The 20,167-nt window shown below is 57.2% G+C and overlaps 2 protein-coding genes and 1 long non-coding RNA gene across 5 annotated transcripts in view; 2 read left to right on the plus strand and 1 right to left on the minus strand.

Moving 5' to 3' along the window:
- The first annotated feature begins 3,554 nt into the window (after window positions 1–3,554).
- Window positions 3,555–8,679, plus strand: ANKRD63 (ankyrin repeat domain 63). The gene has a single exon (XM_037834319.1). It carries the CDS (start codon window positions 4,447–4,449, stop codon window positions 5,623–5,625), a length of 1,179 nt encoding a protein of 392 aa, XP_037690247.1. The 5' UTR covers window positions 3,555–4,446; the 3' UTR covers window positions 5,626–8,679.
- Window positions 8,680–9,682: 1,003 nt separating this feature from the next.
- The window catches only part of PAK6 (p21 (RAC1) activated kinase 6), a 36,140-nt gene continuing 25,655 nt past the window's right edge, over window positions 9,683–20,167 (minus strand). For all 3 annotated transcript variants that reach the window (XM_037834322.1, XM_037834321.1, XM_037834323.1), the window contains 6 exons: window positions 14,178–14,675; window positions 13,895–14,028; window positions 13,457–13,583; window positions 13,217–13,342; window positions 12,687–12,821; window positions 9,683–11,203 (listed from right to left, as the gene is read on the minus strand). In XM_037834322.1, the coding sequence (XP_037690250.1) occupies window positions 11,036–11,203; window positions 12,687–12,821; window positions 13,217–13,342; window positions 13,457–13,583; window positions 13,895–14,028; window positions 14,178–14,675 (1,188 nt within the window). In that variant the 3' untranslated portion in view covers window positions 9,683–11,035. The remainder of the gene's footprint in view (window positions 11,204–12,686; window positions 12,822–13,216; window positions 13,343–13,456; window positions 13,584–13,894; window positions 14,029–14,177; window positions 14,676–20,167) is intronic.
- Window positions 14,148–18,327, plus strand: LOC119532171. Its single transcript, XR_005216482.1, has 3 exons — window positions 14,148–14,438; window positions 16,049–16,157; window positions 18,276–18,327. It is a non-coding gene; the product is annotated as an uncharacterized LOC119532171 (long non-coding RNA).

The raw sequence follows: 20,167 nt of genomic DNA on the forward strand, positions 1-20,167 counted from the left end.
GCTCATTCATAGGAGTAAGGCCTATCATTGGTCAGCGTGCTCCCCTCTCCCCCCAGGAACCCAATGGATACAGCTGGGGGTGGGGTACACATGCACCCGAGGCCGGTGCACTGTCTGTGGTCCTCCAGCAGCTGGGCACTCAGCCGCCCCACCTTTCTCACCTCTGGGTAGAAACCTGCAGGGATGAGGATCCCAGCCTAGAGGCACTTGTTGACCCGGGCAGGTGGGTGTAAGCCATAGCAGAGCCAAAAGGAGCTCACTGGGCAGCCCCCTAGGTTTTGCCACCAATTGCTCAGGGGAAAGAGAGGCTGCCTTCCCCTTGTGCCTTGCCAGACCGGGGCAAGGTACTCCCTGGACAAATGCCATTGTGTCAGCCTGAGCTCTGGAGATGAATTAATCTCTGGCTGCAGGGGATGTGCAGAGGAAGAGGTGATGCCATCCCTGGGGGCACTGGGGCTGGTGAAGGGCACCTGGGTTCCATTCCCACTGCATTTCTCTGGGGCTGGGGCAGGGTTTCCTTTCCACTCATCATGCCTCAGTTCCATCTTTTACACAAAGAAAAGGGTCCCTACTTCCTTCCCAATCCCATTGCTGACTCAGATGCTAGAATCCCCTGCTGACTCACCCCCCCACCCCACCCCCCAGCTGCTCCCTGGATCTCCCAGCCACGTGCCACCAGGCCTAACTCTGCCGAGCCCGTGCAACGTGACAGGGTGAGGGGGCTGGTGACACTTGAAGAGGGAAGAAATGGTGGTGGGGAGGCAGGTGCAGACAGACAGGCGTGACAGACTGTAGACCAGAGGTGGCTCTGGAAAGAAGCCCTTTTGCCAGCCTAAGGCCTGCAGGGGAAGAGGCTCAGCAGGTGGGAGGGGAGGGGGAGTGTGGCGTGCCTGCCTGCCCCCTGCCTGCCTCGGCTCCATCTCCTGTCAGCCTTCAGCTCCTGAAGCTTCTAATTCCGGCTGTTGGTGCCTCTGTGCTCTGCAGCAAAGCCGCAGGGTTTTTTTTTTTTTTTTTTTTTTTCAGCATTGCTATTTCTTTTCTGTTCAGAACATACTGAGCCCACAGGGAAGTCAGAGCAAAGGCTCCAGGGCCTGAGACCTGGTACCACGCCACCACCTTATCCTGTCACAGACCTGGCCAAGTTGGGGATGCCATCTGGGGCAAATGGAATCAGCTGCTCCTTCCAAAGGGCACCCAGCATGGCACTCTCTGCCAGGCCAGGGCAAGGCCCTGGAAGGGGACCCACCTCAGCTCCTCTTCTTCCCTGGGAATGTCTCCATCCACCCCACAGAACAGGGACATAAATAAGGCTGAGTCATCCTAGGTGGGCTCAAGGATGAGGGGGCCTGGCTCTTCAGGACCAAGGAGGTCTTGAACCAACATGGGTTCAGGCTGCTTCTCTACAGCCTGAGAAGAGGAGGAGGGGTGGGGGGTCACAGCCTGGCTTGTCAGATTCCCCCAGCCCTGGAAACAGAGAAAGAAGAGAAGGAAGCAATTTCCCTCATGCTGCAGAAAAGAGAAATTGAGTCATAAAAGGAATAAAAGCCTTTCTTCTGCTATCGTAGTAAAGAGGGAGAACATTCCTGCTCCCTTACTGGGGGCAAAAGGTTGGTTACTGGAGAGTTTATACCCATTCCTGCACTATGCCCCAGTGGGGGGGCTTTATGGGGAGGGGTGGACAGATGGGAGCAGCAGGCCCCTCTGGTCCACCAGGCTTAGCTGTCACAGGAGCCCTGAAAGAGTCTCCAAGTGGCACTCTCCCCTGGTCTGGGGATAGGATGGGGCTTTGGGGGCTGCACTCTGAGTAAGTGCAGTCCTTTCTCTGACACTCTCTTGATCCCGCATGAAGCAAGCAGAGTTGGTATTATCAGTTTCATTTTGCAGATGACACTAAGCAGACTAGCAAATGCTTTCAAGCTGGGACTTAACTTTGACATCAAATATTGTGCCCTTTCTATGACACCATGAGAGAAAATTAGCACAGCCCTGACCAAGGGCTTAAAAAATACAAAAAAAAAAAGAGAGAAAGAAAACAAAAAAGGGGCTTCACAGCATGTGTAGGTATGCATCACATGCTCCCCACATGGCAGGAGGGAAGTGGGAGTCCCTGCTCCATGGCCTGGGTTCCTGATCCCATGTGGGCATCCCTGGAGCCTGGGAGCTGGAGAGAGGTGGCAGGCTTAAGCTGCAGGGCTGGGTACCCACTTTGTCACTCACCAACCTGAGTCCACTATCTTCTCAGCAGTAAATTCTCTCCTTCTCCCATACCCTTTCACAGGTGTCTCCTGCTATAAAGTATCTTACCACTGCTCTGCCTAGGCTAAGGACATCTTCCTTTCTCCCTTAATAGGAGGGAACCCTGTAAAGCAGCCCATCAACACTTTCCTCTAAAGGGGTCCTGTTTTTCCTGCTTCCATACCTTCCTGTCCTGAATATTTCTTATCCAGATCCTGCTCAGGGTGCAGGGCCATGTATCTCCTGCACATCCTGGAAGGACCAACTCAGAAGACCTATCCTCAGAAGACTCCAGAGCCCTCCCCTTCTCATAACTCCATCTTTTCTTTCAAGGACTGTCTTGCTTTGGTATTTAGCAGATGTATTCAGTCCCCGGGTGATGATCTCGCTTTTTAATGTCCTGGTCTTCCCTTCTGCCTGAGAGAGTGGGTATCTTTCCGTCCAGAACCCAGCATCTGCCTCTGTATTACCCACAGCCAGGGACCCAGTGCCTGGCTCATGAAAAGTCTCAGCAAATTCTGAAGTTCATACCTGGTTTTCTTCTTACTTTATAAATTCCCAGTCCAGCCCTCCCATATTCACCCACCCTCATCCCAACCCCCACCCCAGAAGCCTTGACTCCGCAACCCAGATTTGCACACCGCCCTCTACGGCTCCCCACCCCCATCACACTCACACATAGAGGCGGCAGCTGAGGGGTCAGTGGGGTTTCCCCCCTGTCCTATTAACTCTCTCCCTCTCCTTAAGGGTCAGCTAGTGGACGGTCACAACCAGATGGCCTGAGGTAGGTTTTGTGCTCAAGAGAGAAAGACGGGGAGCGTGGGGAGATTTGCGTGTGCCCCTTGCTTTTTCCAGGATGGCAGTAGGTCCTGGAGTAACGGAGAGGCGGCTCCCGGGAGTTGCTAACGTGCCGCCGCACTCCCGGGTCCTCAGGCGCCTGCTCCGGGTCGCGGCGACAGCCGCATCTCTGCTCCTCCTGCTCCGCAGCCGCTGGGAGCTGGCGTGGGGGGCGCGTTGCCGGGTTTGGAGACTTCTGAGGTTGGAGAGCGTACCCTCCCCCTACACCCGCTCCGATTGAGTCTGTGCGGGAGGAACAATCGTGCGTGAATGCGTGATTCGCAGCATCTCGAGTGGCAGTTCCCAGCCAGACGGAGCGCCCCCCCGCCTCGCTTCGCGCGCAGCTCATGCCCCCCTCCCCAACGGCCCTCGCCCGCCTTCGCCGCCACCCTCAGCTCGCATATGGTCTCTCATGGGGTCTCATTTCCTCCCACCCTGGACCCTGGGGACAGCTCTCGGTCTTCTCCGACGGGCCCGAGGTCCCGCCAGTTTCTAAGGAACCGAGGGCACAGACTCGGTTGGGGGCGGAGGGCGGGGAGAAGACTGCGACTTTGGGATTGGCCCGGTGGGGTGCATGTGGCCCCCGGCGAGCAGCCCCCGCCTCCGCCCCGCAACCGCCGTCGCAGCCCCTGGGGAGCGCGGAGGAGGAGCCGCTCCCCGACTCCGTGGCCCGTGCAGAGGTGGGGGTCAGAGGCTGTCTCCCGCGCCCGGTTCATCTCTGCCTTGACGGCTCAGCCCGCTTCTAGGACAGCTATTGCCATGGAGACCCCTGAGGCTATAAAGCCAGGTATCCAGGCGGGCGGCGGCTCCCGCGCCACTGAGCCCCCCAAGTAGGGAGCAAGCGCCCCGGTGCGGCCCGGCCCCCGCGAGAAGGGAGGAGGCGGAGGAACGGCGCCAGCAGCTTGAGGAGCGGCGCGCCCCGCCAGGGCTGGAGGCAGGCGCGTTCGGCGGGCGCCACCGTCTCAGCAGGGGAGCGGGGGCTGCCCCGGGTGCGGGTGAGTGGCGCGGCTCCAGGCCACTAGGGACTGAGGGGCATCGGACACGGGGACAGCAGCGGGAGACTCAGGAGGGGACAGAGCTTCGACCTCCGTCGTCTTGTGGCGGGCCAGGCGGAGCTGGGAGTAGCGAGCAACCAACACCTCCAGGCGGGAAGCCCAGGGAAGGAGAAGCGAGACGCCGGGCGCGCGGCCAGGAGTAGCGAGGCCGCCGGAGCCGCGGGGACAACTCGAGTGGAGCCTCAGGACCCTCGGCCGCCGCCGCCCACGCGCAGAGGGAGCAGCACCAGAGCGCAGGCAGAGGCCGGAGCCCCGCGGGGCACGTGAACAGGGGCGCCCCCGTGCGGAGCTGCCGGGCCGCCCGGTCGCTGCAAGGGCCATGCTCAAGCCCAAGGACCTGTGCCCCCGAGCGGGCACGCGCACCTTCCTGGAGGCCATGCAGGCGGGCAAAGTGCACTTGGCCCGCTTTGTGCTGGACGCCCTGGACCGCAGCATCATCGACTGCCGCGCTGAGCAGGGCCGCACACCGCTCATGGTGGCCGTGGGGTTGCCGGACCCCGCGCTGCGAGCGCGCTTCGTGAGGCTGCTGCTCGAGCAGGGTGCGGCGGTGAACCTGCGGGACGAGCGCGGCCGCACGGCGCTCAGCCTGGCGTGCGAGCGCGGCCACCTGGACGCCGTGCAGCTGCTGGTGCAGTTCAGCGGCGACCCCGAGGCGGCTGACGCGGCGGGTAACAGCCCCGTGATGTGGGCGGCGGCGTGCGGCCACGGGGCGGTGCTCGAGTTCCTGGTGCGCTCTTTCCGCCGCCTCGGCCTGCGCCTTGACCGCACCAACCGTGCGGGCCTCACTGCGCTGCAGCTTGCCGCCGCTCGCGGCCACGGGACCTGCGTACAGGCCCTCACCGGACCCTGGGGCCGAGCCGCAGCCGCTGCCGCGGCTCGGGGCTCCAGCTCCGACAGTCCCCCCGGCCGCTCGGCTCCCGCGCCCAGCCCCGAGCGCCGACGACCCAGCCCCCGCCGCCTTCCGCGGCCTCTCCTGGCGCGCTTTGCGCGAGCGGCTGGCGGTCATGGTGGCCATGGCAGCCACGGCGGTCACGGCGGTCACAGCGGCGAGGCAGGCCCAGGGGGCAAGGGCTCGGGCCGGCATCGGGCTCAGGGCAGCGAGCGGCCCGAGCTGGGCCGGAGTATGAGCCTGGCGCTGGGTGCCGTGACCGAGGAGGAGGCGGCTCGCCTGCGAGCGGGGGCCCTCATGGCCCTACCACACTCGCCTCAGTCTTCGGGGACCGGGCGGTGGCGCTCGCAAGAGGTGTTGGAGGGAGCGCCTCCGACCTTAGTACAAGCCCCCATGGGCCTTAGCCCCCACCCAGAGGGCGGCCCCGGCTCTGGCCGCCTGGGTTTGCGACGACGCTCTACAGCCCCAGACATCCCTAGCCTGGTGGGGGATGCACTGGGGTCCGAGAGCGGTCCGGAGCCTGAGGCCAACGCTCTGCCTCTCTCGGTGCCTGGGCCACAGCCTTGGCAGGCTGGCACGGAGGCCGTGGTGCTGCACGCTCAGCAGTAAACCGCGCTGAAGCCCGAGTCTTGAGCCCCGCTTTGCCTCTCCTCCCTCTTCCATCTCTCCACCTTCACTCTACTGGGATTTCTCCCTTTTGTCCAGGTCCCTCACTTCCCGGCAGCTTCCTGACCGGACTCCAGAAATTTCCTGTGCTGCCACAGCGACTCCGCCATCACCTCTGTCTCTGAGAGTGACCCCCATCTTATTTCTTTGTGTTGGTTGGGGTTCCCTGCCTAGGTCTCTTCCCTTCCCTATGGCCTGCCTTTCCTGTCCTTGGAAGACAAAGGACAGAAAGCAGTTTCTGTAGCTAGTCTTCCAGCCAGGAAGACGGGCTGCTCTCCTCTAGCCCTAAGGGTCAGTCCTTGGCTGCCTCTGGACCTGGGCAGCCAGGCAGGCAGAAAAGTTAGTTCTGTGGAACAAATGTGGGCCTCCCCAGGGAACATCACTGTCTGTCTAGAGATGTGCTGACAATAATGCCACTAAATCTCCCTTCCCTTGAAGTGTTAGAGAAGGAGCACAGAGAGGGGCCCCAGCGCCTTTCTGGACAGCGAGGCTGGTTAGGAGGGAATCTGGAGCTTAAGTTTTTCTGGAGGAGAAACACTCCTGCCTTGAGACAATGAAAACAGATTTGGGGTGGGCGGAACCCCTGGTTTTGAATGCCTGTTGTCCCTTTAGCCAGCTTCTGGATGATTTTAGCATTCATCTTCTTCATTGACTTATGTGGGACCACAAGCTGCAAGTCATCCCTCCGCTCCAACCCCTAGCTCAATTCCTGGCTCCTGCCCCAGCCTTCTCCTCAGCTAGGCTGGATTTAAGTTCCATCTTTGAGGTTCAGTACTCAAGGCCTCACCAGCCACAGGCCCTATCCGCCCGTGGCCTGGCCTTATTTCCGCTCACTTTCAGAAACGGAAAGGACTTAGCTCTTCGCCTGCCTGCCCCCACCGCCTCCCAGCTCCCAGGCCCTGCACGTGGGTGCTCCCGCAGGGTGGAACGGTTGCGAAGGCTTTGCTTAATTGTATTTCTTCCAATCCCCAAAGAAGTCGTGTTTTGAGCCTTTGTATATGAAGCAAAAAGCAGCGGGTCTGATCCGAGGCTTAAGAACCTGACAATGTCTCTTTAAATAGAAGCTCCGCGAGGGGGATAATTGACTGAAGTGTTTGCTGCGTTAAACGGCGGCGCGCGGGAGGCGGGAGCCCACACGAGCCGCAGGTCTGGGTTTAAATTACATCAAACTCCGGCGAGAGCAGGAAGGGGCCTGTTAAGGGGCTCCTGCTTCTCGCTGGGCCGTGAATGGAGGGCTGGGCGGATGATGGATGCTTGAGGTGGAGACCAGGGACTCTTGCCTCTGCCTCACCGCGTGGGTCGCAAGCGCGGCCCAGCTTCATTGTGGGCAGATTAATGAGTCAGAGGCAACCGCGGAGAAGTGGTTAGAGGCCGTTTCTCGGCCTCGGCCTTGGTCCTCTTCCTCCCCTCCCCACCGGCCTTCACTTTGTGCTTGCCTGGTGAGGGAGGTTAGGAGTGGAACGGGCGCTAACGGGCGCTAGGACCCAGCGGAAGCGCTTGCACACGTGTTTGTGCGCCCAGCCCGCGGGGTGGCAGCTGGTGGGGTCTCTTTTTGTGAACCCCAAAGGTTGAGCCTGCAGCCCCTCACATGCTTGCGGTGGGGTTTGTTCGTTTTTGCAGAACGCAAGGTTTCTGGCCAGTAATTCCGAGGAAATTGCTCAGAGTGAGAATGACCCAAGCTGAGAAATTGGGCCTGAGGGTGGAGGGTGGAGGGTGGGAGGCCGGGAGTAGACCTTATGCGGGTGTCACACCTCCCCGAGAGTGGGCCAGGCCACGCGGACCTGCACGCTGGACGCGATCTCTGGTGCCCCCTGGTGGTAACGCTGTGCTTTCACCTCTGCGCTCTCTTTCGGAGTTTGGGATCGCCTCTGTGTACTTCTGCCTCCGTATTTATTCACGGATCCCTCTTCCTTTTGTAGAATATTAAATCCGAATACTTGAATTCATTTAACAGCAGTGAAGTGAGGAACAATGAATCTCGCATTCCAAGTAGCAGGCGCCAGACCCTTCACCAAGGATCCCAAGATCTTCCAAGGTCCGGCTCTGCAGTTCAGAGAGCCCCTGCCTTCTTATGGAAAACTGGAGCTGCCAACCCCTCGCTTATGATTTCTGAACCTCGGGACTTGCTGATCTTGTACTGTTTTCGTCTGATGATACTTGCTTTCGTTTCTGAGGTGTTTCATCGTTTCCCCACCCCCTTCTCCCAAAACATCTGCCTTTCTTCAGTTCCACTGTTATTAGGTGGGTGGGTGGGAGCGTGAACAACGGTAAGTGCCTGAAAAGTCAGAGGCAGTGGGTCTGGAGTGGGGTGGGGAATAATTGGATACTCCAAGTGCAAACTGCTTTTTTCTGATCCTTGCTTGCTCACTTATTCCCTTTTCAACTGTGTTTAATTTTCATGGAGTTTCAAATTGTGTAAGAATACAAGTATTTTGGCTTCTTAAGAAACACCACGAGGTCTGGGTTGCACATTGTGTGGTGGGTGCTGTCATCTTTCCAGTGTTGTTGACATGTGGCTTTCTGACTGAAAGTCACCTTGGCTCCCCTTTGTTGGGTAAACAATCATGAGGACTCCTCTTAGTGGAGTTGTCAAGAGCTTGGTGGTTGAAAGTAATGTTTCTTAAAAACCGCAGCAGATCTTTCCTGTCTGAGCTGAATTGTGTGTTTGACTGATTTGCTGATCTAGATTTCTTACCAACCTCTGCTCTGGGCAGAACTTGTAAATTTCACCCCTACTTCCCTCTCCTGGATTTCCTCATTGTGGGTCCAAGGGCATTGAGGCTGGGCTCCTCCCTCCTTAGAAGAGACTTTTCTAAACATTTTGCTTTTCCAACTCTTCCTGCTTTCGTACTTGTGAAGAGTCAAGTTCTGAGATCAAGTTCACAAGTGGTCTGCGTGCGACACTCGACGTACGCACACCCTTTTAGAATGACACTGTTTGGTGGAAAGACTATTAGAACAAGAGAACAGTTAATAAATCCAGTATTATTCAGGTGAGAGAACTGGTCTCTCTTTGCCTTACCAACCACTCCTGACACTTGGCTACCTTTGGAGAGCTGGAAGGCTGCCTTGCTTCCTGGAGAGGGCCCTGCCCTTCCTACTGTGGCTGTTTCCTGAAGTTAAGTCACAGGTGCTGCTTCCCACTGAGCTGCTGGGACTGGGGAGCTGTCTACCTGCGGATGCTGTGCTGAGCAGGTCTGAAGGGCTCTTTGCTCCTGGCTGAGATGTTTCAGTGCACACTGGGTTGGGAGGTAGGAGGAGATCTCAGGGCAGGGAGTCATGGAATCCATGCCAGAACCAGAAATTTAAAGATATTTTCACCCACCTCCCTCCACCCCCAGGACTAGAACCCAGGTTTCTTGTTTTCTAGTCGCTGCACTGTTCTTTCACAATTCTAGGCTGTCATCCTCAGTTCTGAGAACTGAAACAGAAACTTTTCTCCTTGGAAGCCGCCTCAGGCCACTTCTTATGGACAGCTTGAGGAGGGCGGCCACTGGCTTTCCAGGGAGTGAGGAGCAAATGGGGGAAGGGAGAGGCTGGTGGTGAAAGTGGTCATCAGCCACTGCGATGACCCCCAGAGCCTCCCTGTGGCCCTGGCAAGGGCAGCACAGGTCCCAGGCTTTTCTGACCAGTGTCTTCTTCCCCTGGGAAGTAGTCCTATTTCTCATCTCCTTCAGTCCCGAGAGCCTTTTCACTTCCTGTTTCCCTCCTCTGCCCTCATTTCGGACCCCCACCCCCCCGACCCGGAAGTTGGGTTTTCTGCAGGCCACAGTGACATTGGGGAGCTCACGTGGGAGAGGGGGAAGGGCCGCACTCCGCACCCACTGCAGGGCACCCAGCTCCGCGGCAGCCTGGCGTCACTCCCAGAGACAACAGGAAGCCCAGAGGTTTTCAGACACCCAGTTTAATTTAAAACAGGCACAAGTGCAAACAATTCACAAATTTCTAGGGAAGATGCGTTTGTTTTTAAAACTCTGACCCTTAAAAAAAGTCCTTGAAATTTTTTTTTTTTTTTTTTGCCCCAAAGCAGGCCACTAGGGAGCAGAGGAATCTAAAAATATTATCTAGCTAGGGTCCAGACTCCTGAAGTTCTTCCCTGGAATTCCCTGTCTCACAGCAGCTCTGAAGTGGGGAAGGAAGGGAGACAAGGGGACAGGTGTCTGAGGAGGCAGCTAGGGGCAGACAGCTTGCACAAGTGGGGTGCCCATTCTTTTGACAAGATGGAACCCCAGAAGCTGGTTGACCCTCTCCCTCACCCCACCCCCAGCCAGGATTCTGAAGAGAAGAATGGTTCCCTGATGAGCTGGTTATAGAGATGAAGTTCACAGGTAAAACAAAGTTTCCACTTCCTTACCATTCCTGGCTCTGACTCTCAGACTCCACAGTGTAGGAGAAACTCAGAAACAATGCTGGAAGCCACTCCCGAGCTCCCAGGATGTACTAGACTCAACACGGACCTCTTCACTGGTCAGGTAGTAACAGGGGATGTAAGAGGCGGGAAGCCAGGCCAAGAAAGCAGGTCCCTTCAGAGCAGAACTTAGCGGGAGAGAAGACGGGGCAGCCTTACTGAAGCTGCCTGTGGGTGACCTGAAGGGACCCAGGCTGCTGCAGTGACCTTCTTCCCCTTAAACACACACTTAAAAACTTACACACACACACATACACGATGTTTCCTACATCCTGTAAAGTGAGACCACCTTTACCACCAACCCCATTCTTTCTCTTTCCCCAGAAAATGCCCCCTAGGAGCAGGCTGTTTACAGTTCTGAGCCCGCTGAATAAGGAGGGTGTATGTCAGTGCAGATGGGCCAGGAAATGAATTCAGGTGAGACTGGGCCTTCAGGAAGTCAGACACAAGGGAGGGAGAGGGATTTGGGCAATAAGAAAAAAAACCTTCCCTGTGTCCCTCTCAAGAGACCCCAAAGTTTGGCATTGGAGCTGAGAACAGACTGAAGACAAGGCAGTCTGCCTGCTTGGGTGGCCTGGGATGCTAGGGTACAGCTACCTTTAAAAAACAACAGCAGTTCTTTCTGCTGCTTGGGCCTCAGTGGCCGAGAGTGCTGGTTGCCACATTTCTTAGAAATATCCCTGTGCAAATAACAAGGGGTCTTCCTGCAGGAGGGGTCTCCATCATCCCAAAGGCAATGGGGGCCTCTCTTGGGAGGGAGAGAGGCCAAGGGGGCAGGTCCGGCCTGGCCCAGAGGACTGAGGGGCAGGAGGCTGGCGTGGGGCTTCACATTCAATCTTTGGAGAGAATACTGAGTGGATGAGGCAGGCGGGCCCTGCCAGCGGGCTGGCTGCCCAGTGTCCCCTGCCCGTGAGCACAGGTGGCAGGCACACCCTGGGGGTGGGCTCAGCAGGTGGAGGTCTGCTTGCGGTAGAGCTGGATTAGGGGCACCAGGCACTCGGGCAGCCCCGTCTGCAGCAGGAAGGGGTGGTCCAGGAGCTCCTGGGCCGTGGCTCTCTCCTGGGGGTCCCGCACCAGCATCCGCTCCAAGAAGTCTCGCAGCACTGGGGAGACCTGTGGAGGCAGGGCAGCGAGAGGAAGCCACAGTTGTTAGCTTTTATGTTGGTTGGGGTGACCTGTCGACTTGGTCCCGCCATTGTTTGCAAGTCTTTAGTTCTCTGGTTTCTTATTTCCTGGCTCCTCCCAGGATCTGTGCTTTTTGGATTAACGGGGAGGTAAAAAAAGGTCAGCATCATTCCAGGAAAGGTGTGCAGTCTGCCTCTAGGGGGAGGTGCTGAGCAGGGGAATTAAGATGCCTAGAGCTCTGGGGACCTGGGCTCCAAATCCAGTCTGCTCCCCACCCCTGCTTCTCAAGCCTCTCAGCATTCAGGCTCTGTGGGCCTGTGAAAGGGGCATGGAGTGCCATCAGGTGATCCAGTCCTGGGTCTATCTCTGATCTTGGACACGTTGCAATGTTCTCTAGGCCTCGATTTTCTCATCTGCAAAATGGGCTAATGATAAAGTACTTGCCCCGTCTGCCACATAGGGCTTTAGTGAGGATTAAAAAAAGAGATCAGGAATGAGGAGGTGCTTTGAAAAACAGAAAAGAACCAGGTGGGACATGAAAAGGGAGATTTCTTTGTTGCTCTTATCTTTAGAGTCTAAGGCAAGGGTTTATCTTGGTTCATTTTGAGCCAATATCTTGGCTGAGTCTTGGGCTGCCACGGAAGGCAACTGGAGTTAGCCAATTGGAAATTTCCCTATCTGTTAATCTTGGGGTCAGCAGCGCAGGCTCCAAGGGCCTGGGTGCTTCCTTTGTCTCCGGAGGTTGCTGTTGCGTGACTAGGACCCAACCCCGGGGACGTTTCTCACTCTGGCCACTAGATGACAGTGCTATTCTGCAGCCCTTCCCCCCTCCCCATGCTGACCTGGCTGCCAGCAGGGGGCGCCCACAGTCCACAGGTAAGGTCTGCGGGTCTGGGGTAGATTTGGCAGAAAAGGATTTTTTACACCTGGTGTGTGTGTGTGTGTGTGTGTGTGTGTGTGTGTGTGTGTGTACACACATATAGTTTTAAGGGGAAATTGAGGCTTGGATGTGGTCAGAATGTGCAGTGATGGAGGACAAACTGCCCTCACTGTGATAGACTGAACACTATGCCACTATGCCCTCTGGCAAATGCGGTGGGGTGGTTTGTGTTCAATTAGGTTTCTTTAGATTCCTCCCTAGGACATCAGGGATCCCTGGTACCCATGCTTTCCCTTCTGATTGGTCTCTCTGGGCTCCTTACTGGGTTCTAGGCTCCTGTCAATTGCTGAGTGTCTGCTGAGGAGTGCAGCCACAGGTGGGAAACTTGTTGGAGTGAACATGGGTGTGTGCGGTAGATGTGAGGCCACTGCCAGGGACAGGTTTTGAGTGGAGAAGAGGAGCATTTTCCAGGAGCCCAGTCCCCCCTGCTCTGCGGAAGGGAGAGGCTGAGGCCCTGGAGCCCAGGCTCCTGCCCGCTCAGACTCAGGAAGCATAGGATCTGTGGGGATCACACCTTATGCACCAACTGACCTTGTGAGAGTTTTTCAGCTTGGGTGGGGGGCTGTCCCGGAGCCTCTTCATGGCTTGCACAGGGGAGTCGCTGAAGTAGGGCGGCTCCCCATCCACCATCTCGATCACCATGATGCCCAGAGACCAGATATCCACCTGCAGGAGGAGAATGTCCCTGACCCCACTGGCTGGAGGGAGCAGGGCCCAGCTCTCCTCGGTGAGTCCATCTCCTTTCTCTTCTGTGGCCAGTTACTTCCTGCCTGAGTGACCACTGACTGTCAGCCACTCTCTGAGAAAGGCCTGGCCATGCCCCCACTCTGTCCTTGAGCTGGGGGGAGCACTTTTGAGACCTGCTCTTGGCAGCAGAATCACAGGTGAGAGCAGCCCCATCCAAGAGGGGGCAGGGGGCAGGGGGCAGTGGGATAGGGTATTAAACAAGCGGAGAGCTGAGAACCAGGGCTGTTTTTGGTGAGGTGCTCTGGAAGGGGCCACAGAGGAAAAGCTGTGGGTTCCTAAGCCCATTCGGGCTGAGGGATGGGGGGAACAGTTACCTCAGTTGCATACAGAGACCTGGAGATCACTTCAGGAGCCATCCAGTAGGGGGTTCCTACCAAGGACTTCCTCTTAGGAACATCTTTGCTGATTTGAGCACAGAATCCAAAGTCTGAGAGCTTCACCTGGAGGTTGGGGTGAGAGGGAGAAAGGGGGGTGAGTGTTGAACCAGGAGGAGCAAGTGCTGCTGGGGGCATGGAAGTGGGGGACAGGTGTGCCAGGGGTGGGGAGGGGTCTACCCTGCCGTCGAGGGTCAGCAGGATGGAGTCGCTCTTGATGTCCCGGTGGATGACTCCCTGGGCATGCAGGTAAGCCAGGGCCTGCAGCACGGCCTCGCACACGGTGGCAATCTGCTCCTCATTCAGCCTGGAGGACAAAGGCAGGGCCACAGGCAGAAGAGAATGTTAGCTTCGGCAGGGCCGCAGGGCAGCTGGGCTGGGCAGGGTGTGGGTCCCTGGTGCTGGACCTCACGGCCCCTGGGTAGCATGCTCAGCAGCCCAGTCAGGCCAGAGCCCTGGTGGAGACCACCCTTCTCTCCCTGACTCCCCTGAGACCTCCAGGTCTCAGTTGCCCCAAACAGGCAGGGGGGCTCAGGACCATCTGACAGGCTTGGTATCCCTGCCAGGGCAATGGTGGGGGCAGCCGGGACTCGGGGCCCAGCCCTCCCAGCTGCTCACCTGACTTGGGAGACAATGTCTGTGAGCGCGCCGCCTTGCAGGAACTCCATAAGCACCCACAGCTCCTCACCCACCAGGTAGCTCTTGTACATCTCCACCACGTTGAGGTGCTGGTAGTCCCGCATGATCACTACCTGGAGGGCAGGTGGGGATGCCTGGTGTGGGAAGTGTCCAGAAGTCCTGACCACCCCACCGCCCCTGCTCTCAGATGGCTGGCCTGGTTCCGTGCTCCCTGCCCACCCCAAACGCCCCCTTCCACCCACAGCTCACCCCCTCTGCCCACCTCATTAAAGAGCAGCTCCCGGCGCTGCTGCTTCCGGAGGTCCATCATCTTGACGGCCACCTGGCGGCCCGAGTGCTTCTCCCGGGCCAGGCAGACAATGCCCGTGGAGCCCTCGCCGATCTTCACGTAGCTGTCCAGCAGCAGCCGGGGGTCGCCCTGGTCCACCACCATCCTGAGCGCAGCCTTGAACTGCTCGTGGGTCACGATGCCCGCATCCTCGCCAGCCAGGGCACCCTTGGCCACCGCAGGGTCCTGGGGCAGGTACAGGTTGCTGCTGCTGATCTGGGCGTGCCGGGTGCGGGGGGAGCCCGCCGGGGAAGACCGGCCTGGGGGCGGGCCCGCGGCGGGGGCTGTGCGGGGGGATTTCTGGGGGCTGCTGGTATCCAAGGTGGACAGAGGGCCGAAGGTCCCCACGGACTGGTCCGCGGGCAAGGACTGGGCCTTGGCCACCAGCTTGTGGGGGGAGTCTTTCTGCGGTGGTCTGAACGAGGAGTTGAGCTGCAGGGAGAAAGAAAGCAATGGGAAGGGGGTTGCCTTTGGAAGCATTTGGAGCCACCTGCCCAGTGGTGACCTCAGATGACAGCATCTGGCAGGGTCAGACCAAATTGGGGAGATGCTGTGAGCAAAGATTGCCAAAAAGAGCTGAAGGCAAACCATAGTCCTGCTGGGAAACCAGCTCCTCCTGCTCCAAGGTGAGCAGGCCAAACAAGAGCTCTTTACATCCACCCTGCTGCTCCGAGGAAAACAAAGAAAGCCGAGTTCCTGGGGTGTCCTCACACTGGGTATTTCTTCCTTGGTAATTGGCAGCCAGACCCCAGGGAGGCCGCCGTGAGGCAGCGTCTTCCCTCTGAGCTACAGGGCTGCACTGGGAATCTGGGTCAGTGTCTACACTCTGGCAGCTTGCCCACCCCACCCAGCCCAAGGCAGCCCAGGGCATGTGGAAGGGGCCCTGGGCAGTGGGGTGGGGGGAGCTGGTGGGCAGCTGTACCACAGCCGGGGTCTGAGAGCAGGGAGCCAGTGCTGCGTGTCTGGGCTGTGAGGGTATGTCCCCAACAGAGTACCACAGAGCCATGTTCCCATCCAGGGGTTTGTAGGGATCTGGCATCAGGAGGGGAGGCCCAGCCAAACCCAAGTCTTGGAGCCAGAAGTGGGGAGGGTGGGGTCCCAGCACACATCAGAGCCCAGGACCCCCATGAGCCCTACTTAGGCCCAGCCCTGGAAGCCTCCCCAGCCCTCCTGCTACCCTGGCAGGAAAGGATCCCATCTTCAGTTCTCCCCAAGGTGTTGCTGATGTACCACATCACCCCTCCTGGGGATTATGTGTTTTTAAGGGGGTACTTGGAGGGGGCCCACACAACCTCATGGGTGACACTACAAGGGCAGGACATCAGGGGCTGCAGAAGGAGAGGCCTTCTCAGAACTTCTCCAGAATCTGCCCACGGGCGGTGGTCTAGGTGCCCCATGGGAGCTGGTCCTGATGCCCAGAGCTGAACCGACGTGCAGGAAATCTCAGGTAGTCCTCTTGGTTTGGGCTGCTTGCTCAGGGATCCCAGGTCTGGGCCTCGGGCCCTCCAGGCTCAGCCAGAGCCTTTTGACCTCTTCAACGTTCCCCCAAGTCTTCAGGGCTCCCACCCTCCATCCCTGGCCCTGGCCTCGCCTGGGGTCGAGGCTGTGGAGGTGCCCCTGCCTGCAGAGAGCCAGGACGGGCAGGCTGTGCCGGGCTCAGGCTCCACCTTTGCAGGGAAGGAGGCAGGCAAGCCTCCAGGACTGCTGCCACTCTGATCCATCCCTGGTGGGCAGATGTAGATGGTAAACAGATTCTCCCGTGTCTTCACCAGCACCACACCCTCATCTTTTCCTTTTCTGTGCAGTGGGTCAGGACCTGGATTCCCGTCCTGCTTCTGCTCTGAACTGTGATGAACCTGAGACAAGTTGCCCTCTCGGAGCCTCAGTCTCCTCTGCAAAATGCTTGTGTGCAGGGTGAGCTTGGGAGATGATGGATAAAATGCAACATCCTGGGCTCCAGGGATGGTTTGGTAGGTCCTTAGAGTAGGGTCTCTGCATTTTAACAGGGTCTCTGGCTTCTGATGTAGGAGGACCACAGAGTCCACTCTGAACTGCTCTGGACAAACAGGTGCAGTGAATCTTGACCTCAGGATGCCTCTGAGAGGGCTGGGGCTGGGGGTGGAGGGAGCACCGAAGAGTTACTGGGAGGGAGGTGGGGCAGGGCTTGCTGCATGGCACAGTCACCGAAGCCACCCCGACCCCTGTCAGAAGGCTCAGGGCTCTGCAGTGGCTGCCTGCTGCCTTGCAATGTGTGGAATTAGCCCCAAAAAGGTGCTCTCTGACCACCTGAAGCTGCTCTTGAGGTTGCTGTAATGGCCCCTGGGCCTTTCTCCACCCAGAAGTTTCTAAGGAGGGCTGCAATGATTTCCTGCAGTTTCAGGGCTCCCGGCCTTCTGGACAGGCTCTCTCTGCTTTGGGGATGTGTGGGCCTGGGGGTGGGGATGGGGATGCCACCCGGAGGGCTGAGGTGGGAGAGCCCTCCTTCCTATCAAGGCCCTGTGGTGACGCTGCCACTGGGGTTGGCTGAGCTCAGGGACAGAGCCCGTCCCTGGGGGCGGGGAGGGGGTGAGTGGATGGAAGTGGCAAAAGGCAGGCACCCAGCCAGGAGCCCAGCAGCCTGGGACACGGGGCGGGGAGCTGGTTCCAGCTTCACCCCAGCAGGGTCTGGTCCCAAGTGTCCCTTGGTTGACCTTGCTGTCTGTCTCCACAAGCAGGGAGTTTTTACTGAATAGATAACTGCAAGAAAGGACCACATGAAACTTGTTAAACCATTCCAAGCAAGGGAAAGGGAGAATGTAAAAGTGGAGTTAATTAATTGCTACAGGCTCTGGATTAATTATGGAATGACTCGTGTGACTGAGACCTCTTTTTGTGAAGGATGCCGCTAGGAGGGTCAGGTGTGGGGTTACCAGGATGCCCCATTTTCCTCCCGGGCCATGGGGACAGGGCAGGCTGTACTGCAGGCGTCCTGGCAGCAGAGACCAACCACAAAGTGTTTTAAAAAATTGCCATTCATTGAGGGTTTACTACTTTGGCAAGTACCTTAAGTTCATGATCTGATTTAATTCTCACGACAGCCCTATGGGATGGGGACTATTATGATCCCCATTTGTAGTTGAGGGGCTGAGTTCAAGAGAACCTGGAGCCACAGACCCCCTGCAGCCCTGCGTGGCCCACCCCAGCCATCGGAGGCTACACCTCCCAGGGCACCAGGGCACTGACCGCTGCTATGGGAGTTGCCACGGGTGCCCACAGCCAACCCCTCTGGGATGTTTTGGGGTGCAGGGGGCTGCCGGTATGGCCCAGGGGTCCTTGGGGAATTGGGGGGATGAGGAGGAGGAGGAGGAGGAGAAGAAGGAGGAGGAGGAGGAGGAGGAGGAAGGAAGCCCAATACTCTCCGACTGGGCTGGGATCTGCCAAAAGCAGTGGTTCTCAACCAGGGGTGATTTTGGCAATGTCTGGGGATGTTTCTGGTTGTCAAATTTGGGGAAGCTACTGACATCTAGTGTTTAGGGGCCAGAGGTGTTGCTAGATATCCTACAATGCACAGGAGAGCCCCCAATGACAAAGAATTATTCAGCCCAACATGTCAGTAGTGCTGAGGGGGATCCCTGCCCCAGAGCAGCTCAGGGGATGCCCAGTCCTGTCTTTTGGGACTGCGAGTATTTATTTAGAAAGGCATGTGCAAGGCGCCTAGAAGGAAACCACTCTCCTGGTGTGCCAGTTTGGATGTATTATGTCCCCCAACACGCCATGTTCTTTGAGGCAATCTTGTGGGGGCAGATATATTAGTGTTGATTAGGTTGGAATTGTCTGAGTGTTTCCATGGAGATGTGACTCGATCAACTATGGTCGAGAACTTTGATTGGATAATTTCCATGGAGGTGTTATCCCACCCATTCAGGGTGGGTCTTAATTGAATTACTGGAGTCCTATAAAAGTGTTCACAGACAGAAGGAGCTGCTGCAGCCAAGAGAGACATTTTGGAGATGGCCAGTGAAAGCAGACTTGTGCTAACACTTTGCTTTTCAGAAGCTAAGAAAGGACTAAACACCCCAAGAGCAACATTTTGAAGAACGCACAGGAGCTGAGAGAGGAGCTAGAACTCAACCCAGGATCAGCAGATGCCAGCCTGCGCCTTCCCAGCTAACAGAGGTTTTCCAGACGCCACTGGCCTTCCTTCGGTGAAGGTATACTCATGTTGATGCCTTAATTTGGAATTTTCATGGACTTTAGACTATAAATTTGTAAAACAAATAAACCCCCTTTATAAAAGCCAATCCATTTCTGGTATTTTGCATAATGGCAGCATTAGCAAACCAGAACACCTGGATTTGGAACTGTAGTCTCTACAAGCACAAGACCACCACTACCTGCTTCCACAGACATGGGGACATGCCAGCACACCCAGCAGCAGGGGCCCATTATGGGTACTCAGTAAACTGGAGGGATGGACAGGCAGACAGAGGCTGGGTGGATGAGCCTACTCCCTGATCCCAGGACACATGTCAGTACCCAGCCTGGTGTGGACACCCCCTCTCTCAAAATCCTTGAAGCCAACTCAGCAGGACTCCTCAGAGAGGGATCAGTGTCCGGTTCTCATCTTCCTAGCTGGGTGCATTGTCTTGCTCCCACCTGAGTTTTCTGGGAAATGTCCCCCCATGAGCACAACGTTTAGAGACCTCTCAGCTCCCAGACACTTGTGTTCATCACACTGACACATCAAGCCACGTCTCATCTTTCTTTGCCCAGCTCCCCACCCCACGGGAGGGCCCAGCCCACTGTCCTCTGGCCCCAGTGGGGGTCTCAGAGCCAGCCAGAGTGCACGCAGCCCAGAGCCTTGGTGGGTGCCCACCCTGGGTGTGGCCCTCAGGCTCCGATCAGTGCCTGAAGCCTCGAGCTGGCGGAGACCTGGGAAGGTCCTTACGTCCCCCTGCCTCCTCCTATGGGCTAGACCACACTCACGCCATCACCCATCGGAGAGGACCCAGGCATGCCCTTCAAGCCCTCCAGGGCAGGGGAGGCTTGATAACCCCTAACACTGTCAGCAGCTGCTCCTTAAGTCTGACTTAAAGCCCTCATGCTGCAGTCTAAGCTCATTTCTGCCTGACACTCCAGAAGGAGCTGACAACTGGCTGCCATAGTCATGAAACCTTAGTTAGCAAAAGGAGTGCCTGCTCCCTCTCTCCTCCCTGACTCACTCACAATACCTGGAGTTGTCTTGCCCTCTCTGAGTCAGTCCTCTCATCTGCCAAATGGGAAGAAAGAATGTGTCACTGTGGACAGGATGTCACGAAGTATGAAAAGAATAACAATCTCCAATCTGCCCGCCAAGGTGCAGAAATGCCACCATTCGGGCTCTGTTCCATTTCCTTTTGTTTTTTTACAAGAAAAATACGTGCATTGAAGCCATGACATGTGCCAAAAGTCAGTCTCCTGCTGCTCTGGGGCCCAGGCAAATTCGGTCTTCTAGCTTTCCCCATGGCACACACACTTGAGAATAAGTCAGTAAATGTTGAACAAAACAACCATAAAAAAGGAAAGGGAAGGGAAGGAAGGAAGGAAGGAGACATTCCTCACTAGAAAAGAGGGTTAAGGAGAAAATTTGGGACGCCTTAGCAGGCAGGAGTCCCTGGGAGCCTCTCTGCAGTTCCTTAAGAGAGCATAGTGGCAAGCAAGGGGTGGGATGAGAAGGAGCTCTGAAAATAGGGGGTCATAGAGAGACCCTGCCCCTCCACAGGGCCTGGTGGGGGCTGCTGGACCTTGGGGACAGGGGGAAGGTCTGCTCTGGGCTAGTGATGAAAGGTGCTGCTTTCTCAGGGGTGTGTCTCCTCCACTGTGATCCAACCAGACACACCCCAAGGGTAGGAGTGTAGGCTGGCACATGCCACAAGCCCCTCTGAGGGGAAAGTTCCCTGGAAAGT

The sequence above is a fragment of the Choloepus didactylus genome, chromosome 4, assembly GCF_015220235.1.
Source record: "Choloepus didactylus isolate mChoDid1 chromosome 4, mChoDid1.pri, whole genome shotgun sequence".
Classification (NCBI taxonomy): Eukaryota; Metazoa; Chordata; class Mammalia; order Pilosa; family Megalonychidae; genus Choloepus; species Choloepus didactylus.